At 42.5% G+C, this 15,695-nt stretch overlaps 2 protein-coding genes across 3 annotated transcripts; both read right to left on the reverse strand.

Moving 5' to 3' along the window:
• Positions 1–833: 833 nt before the first annotated feature.
• On the reverse strand, positions 834–7,139 carry cops7a (COP9 constitutive photomorphogenic homolog subunit 7A). The gene is made up of 8 exons (XM_076991175.1): positions 7,034–7,139; positions 6,160–6,282; positions 5,849–5,924; positions 5,656–5,744; positions 4,591–4,793; positions 4,213–4,318; positions 1,856–2,025; positions 834–1,243 (listed from the first exon to the last, which is right to left on the reverse strand). Exons 1-8 carry the CDS (start codon positions 7,037–7,039, stop codon positions 1,204–1,206), a joined length of 813 nt encoding a protein of 270 aa, XP_076847290.1. The 5' UTR covers positions 7,040–7,139; the 3' UTR covers positions 834–1,203.
• Positions 7,140–9,140: 2,001 nt separating this feature from the next.
• Positions 9,141–11,569, reverse strand: cldc1 (C-type lectin domain containing 1). 2 transcript variants are annotated; one of them, XM_076991215.1, is made up of 6 exons: positions 11,096–11,569; positions 10,804–10,927; positions 10,490–10,633; positions 10,020–10,171; positions 9,682–9,803; positions 9,141–9,460 (listed from the first exon to the last, which is right to left on the reverse strand). In XM_076991215.1, exons 2-6 carry the CDS (start codon positions 10,898–10,900, stop codon positions 9,298–9,300), a joined length of 678 nt encoding a protein of 225 aa, XP_076847330.1. In that variant the 5' UTR covers positions 10,901–10,927; positions 11,096–11,569; the 3' UTR covers positions 9,141–9,297. The 2 variants fall into 2 exon arrangements, with proteins under 2 accessions (XP_076847330.1, XP_076847329.1); XM_076991214.1 differs by having other exon boundaries at positions 10,804–10,908; positions 11,096–11,566.
• Between the last annotated feature and the right edge of the window lie 4,126 nt (positions 11,570–15,695).

Raw genomic sequence — 15,695 nt, forward strand, 5'->3', positions numbered from 1 at the left:
TCGTTTGTTTCATTGTACAAAAAGATCAATAAAAATCCCTGATGTTTTAAAAGTACTGAAATATGGATTTTTTTATATTGCTTGTGACATTATGGACACTTGCAAACCCTCCACAAGTAGATAATTGGAGTCATTAAACATTCTACCTGGAAACAGATTACCATCCTCACCCAGGGTCTGTGATGCACACACACACACGCACACCTCGTCCTCACACACGCAGGTGTGCAGCTCCAAGAGTTCACAGAACCCATCTGTTCTGGGAGCCTGTGAAACACTGACGTTCAGTCACACTGACTGAAATTAACACTACTATTTATAGAGGGAGAGGGGGACAGACAGACGGAGAACAAGGCAGCAGAGTGAATGGAGGAAGACGGCTGGTAAGAGACGACGCGCGTGGCTCGAGAACAACAGAGGAAGGGTGTTAATATAAAAATGGATTTTTCATTTCTCAAACTCGTCTCGTGTTCATGGAGTGGGTGCCAGGAGTTAATTGCTGCCATTAACGTCATGCAGGGGAAATGGAACGAAAGACGCAGAAAGCAAAGGAGAGAAAATGATGGTTCCAGGCCCCTAACAATTTGTGTGGTAGGCGCAGACACTTGTAGGCAAAACCCATCTGGAGAGATGTGATGGCTCTAATGGTGCGCATGTCAGTGTGTGTGACGGGTTGTGTGTGTTTGTGTGGTCGTGTGTAAGAGAGATAATTAATGCCATGACCTCTAAACAGACAAAGCTCCCTCTGTGACTAAACATTTGCCACCACTTAACACCAGAGAGAGAGAGAGAGAGAGAGAGAGAGAGGATCAACAATTATAAGGGAGCAGTAATAGATGGAAAATGTTTATTCCTTTATCAATTTACATCCTAATTATGGATTAACGAAACTCAAAGCACTTCAATAAGGAAAAATGGAGATTAAGCTAAAACATTTACAGCACACACATACACACAGGGCTCCGTTTTCTCTTGCTCTTTCAAACACACACACAAACACACAGTCTTCAATAAGGATCTTGTATTTGTAAAGTCGCAATTACATGATGTCTGTACAGCCTTGTTCCGAAGCTGAAATCTCTAGTCCTTCTGGCCATGTTAATCCAGCTGTCTGCCAGTGTGTGTCTGTCCCGGTTTTGGGAGCGGGTCCAGCAGGAAGCCAGTGACACGCAGCCTCGGTCCGGATCGTCCTCGCCTCCGTGCTCAGTTAGACTTCGACCAGATCTTCCCGCTCCCACGAAGCCTACATCATACGCAGAAACGACATTCAGGCAGCAGAATGCTGTGATGCCCGTCATCAACATTCAACAATAAGGATATAATACACTATGCAGAAAACGTGATTATTAAAACAACCAACCAAGGTGAAGCAACTAGAGTAACACCAATGACATGAGGCAGGGTAGTGGACGAGCAACTGATCAAACCCTTCTACAAACAACGTGCATCTGATCTAGCTTCACAAGGTTTTAGCCCCAAGAGGGGAACAATTAGCAGACTGTCAGAGCTTAATTAAACCTGTGGGTCTGTCAATAAATCAAAAAACACTTAACCCGGGCAAAATGGAACTACAGCAAACACTTAATACTAATGAGATGAAGGACTCCAGAGTGTACAGCACTTATTTCAACGTAGAAGGCGCCCAAGTCTGTTCTTAGCATGGTGATGAATCAGGGACCTGATCCAGCACTCATCCCGGGTTACATGAAACATGGCTCTGTGCTCCTGAGGTTTGACAGATGCCATATACCTCATGTCTCGGTGGCTACAGTCTTACGGCAATGGGATAGTTTAAACGGCTCCCGTAGCATGACAGGCTGGCTGAAGGAAGCCAAGCCTAGGGACACGCCTTTACCCTTTAACTTTTGAACTCTTTTTGCCCGGTTGTCGAGATTCCTGAGAAGATGCGGGGTCTCGTGGCTCTGCGGGTTGATCTGCATCTTGATTGGATGCCGCACCTCCGGGGGCGGGCCCAGATGATGGCGAGGCTGAGCTAGCCTTCAGGGTCTTCTGTAGGTTTGACACCTGGCCAAGAGACAAGAATGTTTACCAAGGATTCACATTGTGCACTTCTCGCGTCGGAATCTGCGAGCCCCCAACACAAGCAGCACTGCAGATTCACCACAAACTGATCTCAGTCTACAACCTTTACATCAGCTGCCTCAGAAAACCCAGCATCTCCCATCAAGTTTAATTTGCATCATGGAAGCGAAGATCAATTCAAATCCGATTATGTTCGGAGCCAACGTGGACTTCGGCAGTGCTTGTTCAAATCATGGCAGAGAGGATTTATCAACGTAAGGAACATGGTCGCGGTGTCCAAGCTGGTCGAGAGGCATCTATGAGGTGCGGAAGACGGCGAGCTGCTAGGCCTACGGCGGTGTAGCTTTCTCAAGGAATTGTCTTTCTGACAACATTATTGCAGGGTATTTGAGAATAGCACCCACGCTATAAATACATGATGTTTGAAGTGTGTAGACACATCTCTATATGACATGTAATTATCAGGGGAGTGGGGGGCATGACAACTCTAGTAGAAAAATAAGCCAGTCAAAAACACCCATATAAAAAAAAAACAACCCATAATACAAGCAGCTAAATTGAATGAACAGTAAAACATAATTGTTCTCACTGGGTATGCAACCATCGCCCTAAGCTAAATTCATCAGACAGTTTGAAATATATCAAAGCTCTTTTGAATTGAACAGTGAGCTTGTACCCAACAGCTCTGAAATGGGGCCTTCCACAAAGCACAAAGATTTCTGGATTTCTAACATAACACACTGGTATTAAAACAGCTTGAGAAGACTACAGTTCTGTTCTTCGCATCACCGCTCAGTTGGATGGATAAATGTGATCCTCAGGAGACTAAAGTTCTGTCTTTACACTGCTGAGACATAGAAATCAGAAACCCGTTATGTCCAAAATCTCACCATGTATATTACCAAAAACCACCTACGTATATATCATTCGTAGACTGAGAAAAACAAACAAAAAAAATCACAATACAGCAATGCAGTGGTTCCCAAACTTTTTCTGCCGTTCCCCGCTTTAGTAGATGAGAATATTTTTGCGCCCCCCCTACACCCCCCCCCCCCCCCCCCCCCCCCCCCATATTGACTAGGGATGCACCGATTCACGTTTTTCACTTCCGATACCGATTCAGATATCTGAGGACACTGATCCGATACCGATCTGATAGAGTAAAGCAGTGCTGAATCAACTTAAAACATTTTTTTAACACAGACATACTGAATTACAAGTTTATTGAAAACTCTGCACCAGTATAGCACACTTAAACACACATAAAAACATGTAAAAACAACACAACTTGCATTTGTTCAGTCAGTGCAATTATGAATATAACATTGAATGTAAAATAAATAATACCAAAGAACCTGAAACTGACAAAAACAATAGGTTCACAACTTTGGTCAAACATAAAAAAAAATTAACTGCAAGAAACCTTTGAAATGATTCAAGAATTCTAAATATAATTTAAGATAAATAAGGAGATGAAATAAGAGAAACAGCAATACCTATGCGGCTAGTTTGCAAGCGCAGACATCACGCAGAGCACAAAGCATGTAACGGCCAGAAATATGTGTACTGTCTCTTTAAGGGAGCGAGTTGAGTGCGCGTATGGAATATTGTTGTTTTTTTAGCTTTCTGCCGTAGACAGACTCAGACCACTGCTCTTTATTTTATTTCTGTAAGTAACGCATTCAATGATCTTTGAACAACTCACCAGTTCATGTATGAACAGTCAAGTAGTGCTGGAGCCCAGGTTTATTTTGGTCAACCAGCAAATAAACGGACTAAGTGTAATACCACCAGCGCGAGTACGAGTCAGTGATTCACCTCTCCTCTGTGTGCTTCGTGTTTCGCTCGCCTGTTAACTGTCCCAAGTTCACTTCTATCCGGGACAGAGTGGATATTTAAGGTTGAACTAAACACGCGTTACATGCATAGAATTAGACTGAATAGATCTGTTTTTATGGATCAGTCACATTGTCATCGAGACCCGATCTAGAATTTTTTCAGATATTAATATCGGAATCGGTGCATCCCTAATATTGACACATGTGCACATGTTTTACTTCCAAGCTCCGCGCCCCCCCCTGCAATAGCTCCGCCCCCCACTTTGGGAACCACTGCAGTAATGAGTTATGTACTTAACTGTTCTTTTGCCAAGTGTATACACACACTAACCTCAGTCTCCACTTGAACTTTGACCTTTAGTTGGCTCTCTCTGTACTGATTAGCTCTGGAAACCTGCTCCTCTATTCCACAAAGCACGGCCTCACATCCCGCACACCTGAGAGGCAGAGAGAGAGGAGAAAATGGAGTGTGTATCATATACACAGTGAAACACTGCAGTGCACATGCTGTACAGTGCCACACAACCACTGTTGTGCAACAACACACCACCTCAGTGAAAGTTTACACACGCTCTCTCTGAAACAGCTCTCCCCGTCTCCCATTCAGGCTTTCTCACCAGATTAACACCACACACACACACAGACAGACAGACAGACACACACACACACACACACACACACACACACACAGACACACACAGACGCTCACCACTCCTGCAGCGTGTTGGCTATGTTGGGCAGCTCGTTGGGGCCCAGGTCGCGACCCACGCTGAAGTCCACCTCCACCTGCTGGTTGCGCTGGTCTAGCTTGCCGTGGATGATGTCGCAGTAGACGGCCTCGATGAGAAGGTCCTCCAGCTCACGCACGTTCTTCAGCTCCAGCTGCTGGAGGAGCAGCGAGTAGGGCAGACACTGCGGCCACACACCCCCCAACGTCACTCCCACAGCCACTAACCACCACCACACACCACCCCACACCACCCCATCCAATCCATACTTGTCATATTTAAACCAATAACATTATTCCATAGTCTCAATCCCTCAGCTTGTAACTACCGCCATACCGGTCAGCATACGATACTGAATCCTTCACAACAGTTACTAAAAAATCAAGATCGATAACATGACAATAAGCAGTTCCAGAGGATAAAGACTACAGGCAAAAAATATCAATAATTTTGTCCTTCTTTCAGCACAGTTGCATTTTCAGAGTAATAAGCGATAACAGGACATCTTTATCTTTTAACAACAGACTTATATAAACGTCACATATGGCCATTGAACTACATTTACATAAACGTCACATATGGCCATTGAACTACATTTACATAAACGTCACATATGGCCATTGAACTACATTTACATAAACGTCACATATGGCCATTGAACTACATTTACATAAACGTCACATATGGCCATTGAACTACATTTACATAAACGTCACATATGGCCATTGAACTACATTTACATAAACGTCACATATGGCCATTGAACTACATTTACATAAACGTCACATATGGCCATTGAACTACATTTACATAAACGTCACATATGGCCATTGAACTACATTTACATAAACGTCACATATGGCCATTGAACTACATTTAAGTGCAGAATTTTCCTGGATTTTAAAATAGCTTTTAGTGCATGGCAGACAGACGACAGTAGACAAGCAGACAGGCCCCACTGTTGGTGTTGACTAGACTAGAATGTACGATCTGTATGACTCATGGTATAAAATGATGAGGAACTGCTAATAGAACTGAGTAGGTACCTTGAGGTTGGAGGCTAGACTGATGATTGACAAGTGCCGAAGTTTGTTCTTCTGGGATGGCGTAAGCTCGGGGAGAGAGGCCGCCCTCTCTGAGGAGCACACACACACAAAACCCACACATGTGTCAGAGGAACCATCACTGTCTGGGGTCTGCCAGAGCAGAACCGACGGCCCCTGTCTACTTAGGGTTTACCTTTGTAGTCAGAGTAGGTTCCATATGCAAACAGATTGAGGAGCTGGTAGACGGGGGCATGAGGGCCTGTCTCCAGCTACAGGGAGAGAGAAAGGGCGGGACAGACTCAACGCTGATGACATGCAACGCTGTGGCAAATAACAATTTTCTGAATATTCAGTGTAAGCCAAAATTAATAATCTAATATTCAGTATAAGCCAATGGAGAAGTGACACCACTGGGTAGGTAGTATTCCTAGGAATACTGGACTATGTAAACTGGACTAGGCTGGCATTAGTCGTGTGTATGTGTTACACAAATGTGTATGTTACCTCTCGAACGTTAGGCAACTCCAGTATGTCTGAGAAAACATAAAGGCCTGGTGTCTCCAACAAAGAACTGATAGCCTGAGCCAAAGCAGAACCAGACAGAGACAACAGCTGATCCACCTCCATCTGACACAATGAAAGAGAGACAGAAAGAGATATTATGTTTGATATCTATAGGACACACACACGGGGGAGAGATATTTATGACCATGAAGGAAAAAGAAAAGGTAGTAAGTGTAAGACGTGCAGTCTAGGCTAGCTACTGACATACACAATGTTCAACAAAAACATACACAGCTGTCAGAACATTTATAATACATCATTAAAATTCTGTAAAATCCAGAGCTATGTGGTTTCAGCAAAGCCACAATGCAAGCCGCAACAAAAGAATTAAAATGACAACAGAAACCTTTTATCAAGTAGACATTATTATGAGAATGAGTGTGAATACTATTAGTGAGAACAGCCAGACATTAGATGATCAAGTGGGCTGATACAGAAAGACCCACACTTCATGCTAAGCTAGCTAGTTAGCCAGCTAGGTATCTTGTTACGAAACGACCTGTCAATTTAATGCGTAATTACAAACACGACCGAAGTACAGGGCGCACATTTGGGAATTAGACCTAGACCTAGACCTGGTTTACACTTAGTCCGGAGCACACCGGGATTAGCGGGTTCATTATCTACAGGTGACGGTACCGACACACACCGTGAGCTAGTCACGTTAGCTGATAGGCTAGCTAGGAAGCGCAGGCCTGAGCTCGCTTTAACCGCATTTCAGTGTTTACTGAACATGTCACGCACGTTAGTAATGTGTTTAATGTGCGTTAACACACAGTGTTCATGTGTCATCAGTAAAGAGTAAAACATTCACCTTCATGTGATAAACAAGGTAGTCTCGCTCTCTCCCCGCAGTCGCACCGGTGCTTCCGTTACCGACGCTCCACAACAAAACGACGCGTGTGATTGGACAGACGGAGGCGGGGGGCGGGGGGGGGGGGGGGGCGTGGGGGGGGGGGGGGCGTGGGGGGGGCGAACTGGTCAGGCTGGCAAAAAAGCCCGCCACCTATCTTTAGTGTGGGGAACAGCAGCACGTTCTCGGCAAAAATCCCTACCTAAAAAGGATCATATTACGAGTGGGAGGAATAATAAAACAAACAAACAGCAACATCAATGATAATAAATAACAAACAAGAACACGAGGTCAAAAAATTTAACTGTCAAATAATGAAACGCAAAGACAAAGACAAAGATGGGTTATTAAAAGACAAAGGGAGGGGTATTAAAAGACAGGGGCATTAAAAACAATCATAAGGTATTAAATGACAAAGTTCAGGACAAAATTCATCCTGACGTGCAATCTTATGTCTACATGCAGTCGTGTATATTTTAGAACTAAACCAGTAAGTTTCCAGTGTCCCCAGTGTAGTTTAACCCAGCTGCACGCCCACGCCTTTTACACCTTTCCACTGACTGTATTACTATCCCTAGTGTTGAGATAATGGGTTTTTGCTTAGCAGTAACATTAGCAACAATATATTTTGTTTACCAGTAAACTTGATATTAAAGTTAGATATAAGATGCATTAAATTACAAAAGTATATTCATAATTTTGGAGGGTGGATTGCAAGAGTTAAGCAGCATATTAGTGTGCTCTCTGCAAAAGACCAACTGGAAGCTCCACAGAATGTTAACACCTGTGCAAGTTCAAAGAATATGTTTTAAGTTGAAAACGGTCGTCAGCATCTGCGAGAGGGAGCCAGAGATCAAAGTGCAAAACAGTGGAAAGGTCAGATCAAGTGCACTGGGGGTAGAGCGGCTGACAGGAAGTCTATTTTGAGGAATAGGCAGACACGTTTTCAGACATAGGGAGATTCCATCGCAGAGTAGCAAAGGTGGGGGCTTATACCCAGACCATACTATAAAGTACAGGAGGAAAAGTATGTGTTTGAGAGACCTGCACACAAAGCTACAGAGTAGAGTAGTGAGGCTTTTGTGTATTCTCTCCAGAACGCTCTGTATTTTTATTTGTTTTTAATAAAAGGTTAAAGACAAGACTGGTGATCTTCCTTTTGCATCAATGAACATGCTGCCCTAAGGTGGAAGAGGATCAAAGTGCAACAGGTGCTGTAAAGTGTGACTAATAAAGGGTTAAAGATACCCTTTATTAACAATACCCTTTATTAATGATACCATTTATTAACAATACCATTTATTAACGATACCACTTATTAACGATACCCTTTATTAACGATACCATTTATTAACGATACCCTTTATTAACGATAACCTTCATTAAAAGTACCCTTTATTAAAGATACCCTTTATTAAAGAGACCCTTTATTAAGGATATCCTTTATTAAAGATGCCCTGTGATGCAAAGAAGATTCTTCTTCCTATGTCACATGTGATGTCACTGAAAGCATGCCAGATTGCCCTTTGGTTTGTAATAATTCCAAATGGTACATAATTCCAACACAACTAATTCTAACACAACACAGTTTTTGTATATGTATCTATCTCTAGTCCTGCACAAATATTTCTACACAGTTTGGAAATACACACGGGTTCATGTTTGTACAAAACCTTATCGTCACTCCATGTCATTTATATAAATCTGTACTTGTTAAATCTTAAATTTAATAATCTTAAGATTTTAAGTCGCACATTCTATATTCACAAAATTCAGTTCTTTAATTAACATTTCAAACTGGAGATGAAATGGAGGTGTATATTGTTTTCTACATTTTGTTTGATACATTTGGATAATAGCTATACCTGTTTGAAATATTTTGACCTAAAAAATCGAATATTTTGTTCTAATAAAACTCAGAATTCCAAAACAACCCCAAAGGCTTTTCTCTGTCGCCTCGAAAACAAAACTACAGCCAGATTTGTGCTTTAGAGTCAGTTTATCATTCCGAAATGTTCCCACCCTAATGTTACAATCACCAACCATAGAAAAACCAAAACCCAGGCAATTTCATTACATAGCAAAGTCTTTTATTTATGAAAAAAAAGAATTGGAAAGGCACAAAACATAGCATTCAAACATAACATTCAAACTTTAAAATATATGTGGTGACTTTTTTACAATATCACAATTCTATTCACATTATTTTCTATGGACGATGTGATTTACTCTGTACTGACAGCATCCATCTCACAGATCCGTTTGTAATGAAACTCACAGGGTACGTCAAACCAGCTCTTAGAGTGGGACTCCAGGACTGCACAGTCTTCACCATGAACACCCCCAGCCTGGTGATTATTGGGTTCTTTGTCCCATTCATTCCAATACCTATAGGGGGCAGCAGTGAGCACAGAGCGTCAGAACAGTTTTACAAACGTACAAACTCCACCCCAGCTATAAATCCTGTAGGTCTCTGTGTCAAATCTTTTAACTGTAATGGTGAATGAAACAAAGATATGAATCCTTTTAGTTGTGCATATTTGAACATGGGCATAAACGTACGTGTGAATATACATAGCACTTGTGTCTTTATGTATACAAGCTCTTACGTTTGATTGACACGTGTGTTGTCCACCCATTTCCACACCCCTTCCACCTCAGTATCTGACAAGCCAATCCAGTAATGGTAGTCCATCCCACTAATACTACGAGCCAAGTCTGCAAGGGAGTCCTATATCAAAATAAATGCACAAAGTTAAATAATAATAATAATAATAATAATAATAAAAAAATATTAAGAACAAAAAGAAGAATGAATCAACTGAATGAAACACAAACACACTGGGAACACAGAATATGAACTAAATGCTGTATTGTTTGTATAGCTGTAACTGGGCACCCTAGCGATCCACTTCCTGTGGTGTACTCTAACCCCCCACTCTCTCACATGCTGCTTGTGGGTGTGCAGTATTGCTAGATGGCTGCCCATAGACGTGCAGCTCTCTCTGCTGCTCTCCCAGTTCAGCTTGTCGTCACTGTAGTAATAGCACTTCCCCTCGAGGTGGGTCCAGCCCTCTGGACACGGTCTGCACGTCCTCACTGGAAAATACGGATGTGGGTCAATGGAGGGTGGGGACAGTGGGAGTGGAGGCAGGAGGGTGGGTGGGTTTATCTGTGCCTTGTCTGAGAGCCCCGGTGACATAAAAGCTTCCTTTGTGCCCCTCCCCGTCAAATGTGCATGATATTAAGAAAACTAAATGAGAGCAAACATCACTGAGGAGGACTGTATTCAGCAGGGCAGATGACTGTCGAGTTTGTAAAATGGCGCACGTCCCAGCCCTCCCTGAGTGATGTGTGCCACCTTCCCGCCAAAGCAGTTACGGCCACGTAGGACGTGTATGTCTGCGGCTTCCTCACCTGGCTTGGAGCAGCTCTGTCCTAGAGCCGTGTAGTCGGAGCACAGGCGAGAGAAACGCTCCTGCACCGAACTCAGCTTCAGTGACAGTGTGGAAGCTTCAACAGAACATGGGCTGGGAGAAGAACTGGACCTGCTGTTAGTCACTGCAGGACATGTGCGTGTGTTGGAGAGAGCGAGAGAGTGAGGGAGAGAGACGGACAGAGAGAGAGAGAGAGATCAGAGATGTCTTCCTAACAGAAATGTCCATCTAGTCTAAAACAGGGAAACATAGATGGTCCTGACGTTGTTTACTTGTGAATGTGTGTTTACTTACAGAGAACACCCAGTACTATGTTCACACAAAGAGAAGTCAGTAGAGCGATGAATATGAAAACAGACATCTGTCCTTTCAAACATTCCAGTCCTTTCATGATACCTCCTGGAATGTAAGCATAAATCTGTCACTGAGTCAAGGCTGTGAATCAAGTCATGCAATGGATTAAATTATAACTGTGAATTTGTGAATGGATGCCCCTAACCCCCGATTTATGGCTGCCCTGACGCAACCTCTTCTCTGCCATCCAAAGAACCCATTGTTTCCAGATACACACATGCATGTGCATTACCTCGGCTGCCCTGTGACGTGTAGAGTATAGGTTTGTTCCCTCTGCCTGAGCCGTCCTCTGTGAACTCTTGTAACGTGCTGTAGTTCTCAATATCTGCCATATTGGATTGCTTCAGTCTCCAAAGACCAAAAGTCTCAAAGCCAGTCTGCTCCCCTCCCCAAAAAAACACAGTAGTTTAATCTGCTGGGTTTGTCAGATTTATAAGACAGTCCACCTCTAGTTTCAGGTCCTTATGATTGTGGTCTTGTAATCCACACAACAGCCAACTGCCTGTGTGAGGTGTGAGGATCTGGAGAGTTGAAGATGTTAGTGAGGAGCTGCTCTGTGACGCCTTCCCTTCAGACCAAGTCTCAGCTTGCTCCTTGCTCCTTCCTGCTTTTATCCACCTCCTCACACTCTCCCCCTCTTATGTACAGACATGCAAACAGCGTGTAACGGCGCACGCGAGAGAGAGACAGTGAGGGACTAGGAGAGAGCGTGGGAGACTGAGAGAGAGAGAGTGAGAGAGAGAGAGAGAGAGAGAGAGAAAGTGTGCAAAAGTGGTCAGTGCCAAACAGCAGGAATCCAGAGGACATGAACTCCTGGAAAGGAAGAGAGGTAAAGTAGTGGTTGAGCAATTTTGAAAACACCCAATCAAAATAACACATTATAAAACACACATTTCGTAACTTATAAAAACCCAGGAACCCTTAGAACTGGAAAAATTTTCATACAAGGACTAACGTACTCATCTCTGTCCTAAAACCTTTTGTAATATTCAACATTCTAGTCAAAATTTCTGATATATGTTTTTGTTTACTTATGTTCATATGTGAATATTTTGCCCATAATCATAAATCCACAATAGCATATGTGTCTATGGACAACATGTTATTCACTGAGTAATGATTATCATGTCTCCCTGACTTCATCCCTGACTGTCAGACACCACAGCCACACTAATCAGTCTCACCTGAACATCATTCCTACCCACCTATTCAATGACACCTTTCCTCTCTATTACAAAGCATCATTTGCATAGTGCCTTCATGCTGAGTCTCAGGTCTCCTTTACACTTGGCACAGACAGGCTTTCCTGCCAGCATTATGTTGCAATGATTAACAGAATTTCTTATAAAATTTATAAAAGTTACATTCCCAGAAATGAGCACCTGGCTCATTTGTGTTCAGTTTGAGAGACTATACACATAAATCTTCTAAATCAATGAAAGCAAAACAATGATCTCATTTTGATTACATTCATGGTAAACACTGACAGTGCTTTCAGACAGTACAGCTAGTAATGGGTGGGATAGACAGAGAAAGAGAAAGAGAGAGAGGACTGTGTGTTAAATGCTCCAAAAAGTAAATATTGACAAAACTGTGCTGAGACACTGATCTAAGGTCGAACCATGACACAGCAATAGGACTCATCTCACTCACGCTGATATGACCAAACATGACAGTGGTGTTTCTCTGCTGTAAGACCTTCAAATGTTTTTGGACCTTAAAATACTAAACTTTTTTCCCTTCTGACTGTTTCTTACTTTTTGCACCTTAAAATGCAAAAATTATGCTGCAATTGAGCCTAATCAATTCAGCCTAATAATCAGTTTTTGATTATCTTATAAGTTTCTCTTTTGATTCTCTTTTGAGTTTAAAACATTGTAAAGCTTACACACTTTGTATGTTTTACAGATGTGAACCAATGTGAACCAATGTGAACCAAGTGAACCAATTCTTCTAACAATTCTTCTAAACCATCCTGTTCAACAAAACACATACAGGATGCATACAACACAAATGTTTATGTCAGTTAAAGTCAGCCTTGAGCATTTACCTCAGAATTATATGAACTTAATAATTACAAAACTGGTTAAGAATCTCAAGCAATAATAGATTTTTTCTATGTTGTATCAGTTTGGGGAAATACCAAAATCGTATGAGCATGTTTAGTGGGAAATCAGATTTCACAAGTCTGCCCTGACCTCAGAGATAAGCACTACCATATCCAAAAGTACATTCTGTGATTTTAGAGAAGCCAAGGGTTGACCTTGTTGATAGGGCCATCTTGCTTTTAGCATTCCCATGCAGACAACAGGATTGCATAGCCTACAAAATATTTTCACAGTGGGCACCAAAGGTCTCCATAGGGAAGTGCCCAGGTGGCATCCGGACCAGATGCCCGAACCACCTCAACTGGCTCCTCACTAACATGGAGGAGCAGCAACTCTACTCCGAGCCTCTCTCGGATGACCGGGCTGTGTACCTTATCTCTAAGGGAGAGCCCAGACACCCTGCGGAGAAAACTCTTTTCAGCCGCTTGTACTTGCGATCTTATTCTTTCGGTCACTACCCATAGCTTGTGACCATAGGTGAGAGTTGTAACGTAGATTGACCAGTAATTCTAGAGCTTTGCCTTTTGGCTCAGCTCCCTCTTCACCACAACGGTCCGGTACGGCGTCCGCAATACTGCAGCTACAGCACCGATCCACCTATCAATCTCTCGTTCCATCCTTCCCTCACTCATGAACAAGAACCCTAGATACTTAAACTCCTCCACTTGAGGCAAGCACTCACTCCCAACTCAGAGAGGGCACTCCACCTTTGTCCATGGTACCATGGTCTCGGTTTTAGACGTGCTGATTCTCATCCCAGCTGTAAAAGTTATGAACAGAATTGGTGACAAAGGGAATCAGGGAACTTCCCATCGGGAACCAGTCTGACTTACAGCCGGCCATTCGAACCAAGCTCCTGCTCCGTTCGTACAGGGAATGAATAGCCTGTAGCAATGGGCCGCATACCCTATACTCCCTATACATACCCTATAATCCACATAGCACATGTGGACTGGTTGAGCAAACTCCCATGCACCCTCTAGGACCCTCGCAAGAATAAAAAGCTGGACCAGTGTTCCACGACCAGGAGGGAACCAACATTGTTCCTCTTGTAACTGATATTCAACTATCGACCGGACTCTTTTCTCCAGAACCCCTGCATAGACCTGTAGGCAAACATGTAGGCAAAACACTGGTTTTCTGTCCTCTACTGTGACTTTACATTATTCTACCCTGAAAAAGGCAGAGATGAAATCTCTCATCAGGACTAAGTTGGAAGTGGACCTCTTTCACTGCTGTTGACACCATTGGTTTTGCTACTCCTTAACTCCTGTGGACCACCTGTCAGCTTGCTATACGAATGTGCCTCCTGGTGACGCCTTCAGTTAGGAGTCTGTGGGGTCCTTTATGGTCAGTCTCTCAGGAAACACACAGAGAAGGACAGTCTAGCTGATATACCATGCTAGCCAAACAATGCGAACAGCCACCAGGTACCATTATGCTAATGACTGCATGCTAATTGGCAGTGATTTGATGCTATTAGCAACATTTATACTTTAAAAATGTTTCTTAAAGTAAGACGTCCAGTTTACTTGATGTTACTGGTGAGCAGATTTACAATTATCCCAGAATGATCTCATCTGTGCACATGAGAGTAATTTCTTCACATGCTTTGATCATTATAGCATCTTTTTTCACACAAAGAACTGCAGGTGAGTCAAATAACGACCAATAAATGAGGCGTCAGGAATCACATCGGGGTCCTTCACCCTTCACTTGTACCTGCAATATGAAGACAATATGGGGATTTATTCATTCTCAGAAATAACCATAATGACTAATAATGATGTGAAAGCTTGGTAAATTACAATTAAATTACTTGAGTTCTGCATTGTCTTTCTGCTCTGTGACCTCTGTGACAGGAATTTCTAAATTACTCCAGCACTGTGGAGGGAGATACATGGTGGTTTTGACATGACATGGTGAGCAGTTAACAAAACATGCAGGTGTCTGGTGTAAATATCTCCTATACTGATATTAAACTAGACTAGAATAGCATCTGGCAATATACTGAAGTCTAAACAGCATTACTGCTATACTGTTTGTCTAATACTGTGTTTTGGGAGTAGGTTTTTATGTACATGTTGATCAAATTACTAAAAAACTGTTGCCTTTGCCGAATAGGCATCCAGGTGATCTAGTAAACTTTCTGAAATATATTTATGGATGTGGTTGTGGAAACAACCATGTAAAATCATATTATAAAATCAAGAGCTCCTGCTACCTTGATGCACCTACAAATTCCCAAACAACCAAAAAAATATTTTACAAAATGCATTAAAGTAATGACTTTAGTATGACTTTACTTATGACATATAACTTTCCAGGGAGTGTGATGTGAGGCAAATAAGTAAGTGGCACCTTTAGTAAGTTTACAGGAGTTACCTGTAAACATTTGTCATGCTGTGCAGTCTCCAGAATCTGTACTCCCTGTAGTGTGTGAGTCCATTGGACTTTCGTTAACCATGGAGAAGTTCTGCAGTGATGTTCCTCACTTCCATCTCCAGTTGGTCCTTTACTGTTGTTTCTTCCATAAATTTAAGTTATGATCTTAACACTATGATTATGTTTAGAGAAGTGATACCACTGAGGGTTGCATGCTTCAGTCATCAAGCTTTAGTACAGCACAGTGAGCACCAGTTGTTTATGGTACAAAAGAGAAAAGCAAATTGCATTCAATGTAATATTTACACAGCTGTGTGGATGTATAATGCACAGGCCACA

The sequence above is a fragment of the Brachyhypopomus gauderio genome, unplaced genomic scaffold (assembly GCF_052324685.1).
Source record: "Brachyhypopomus gauderio isolate BG-103 unplaced genomic scaffold, BGAUD_0.2 sc81, whole genome shotgun sequence".
NCBI lineage: Eukaryota > Metazoa > Chordata > Actinopteri > Gymnotiformes > Hypopomidae > Brachyhypopomus > Brachyhypopomus gauderio.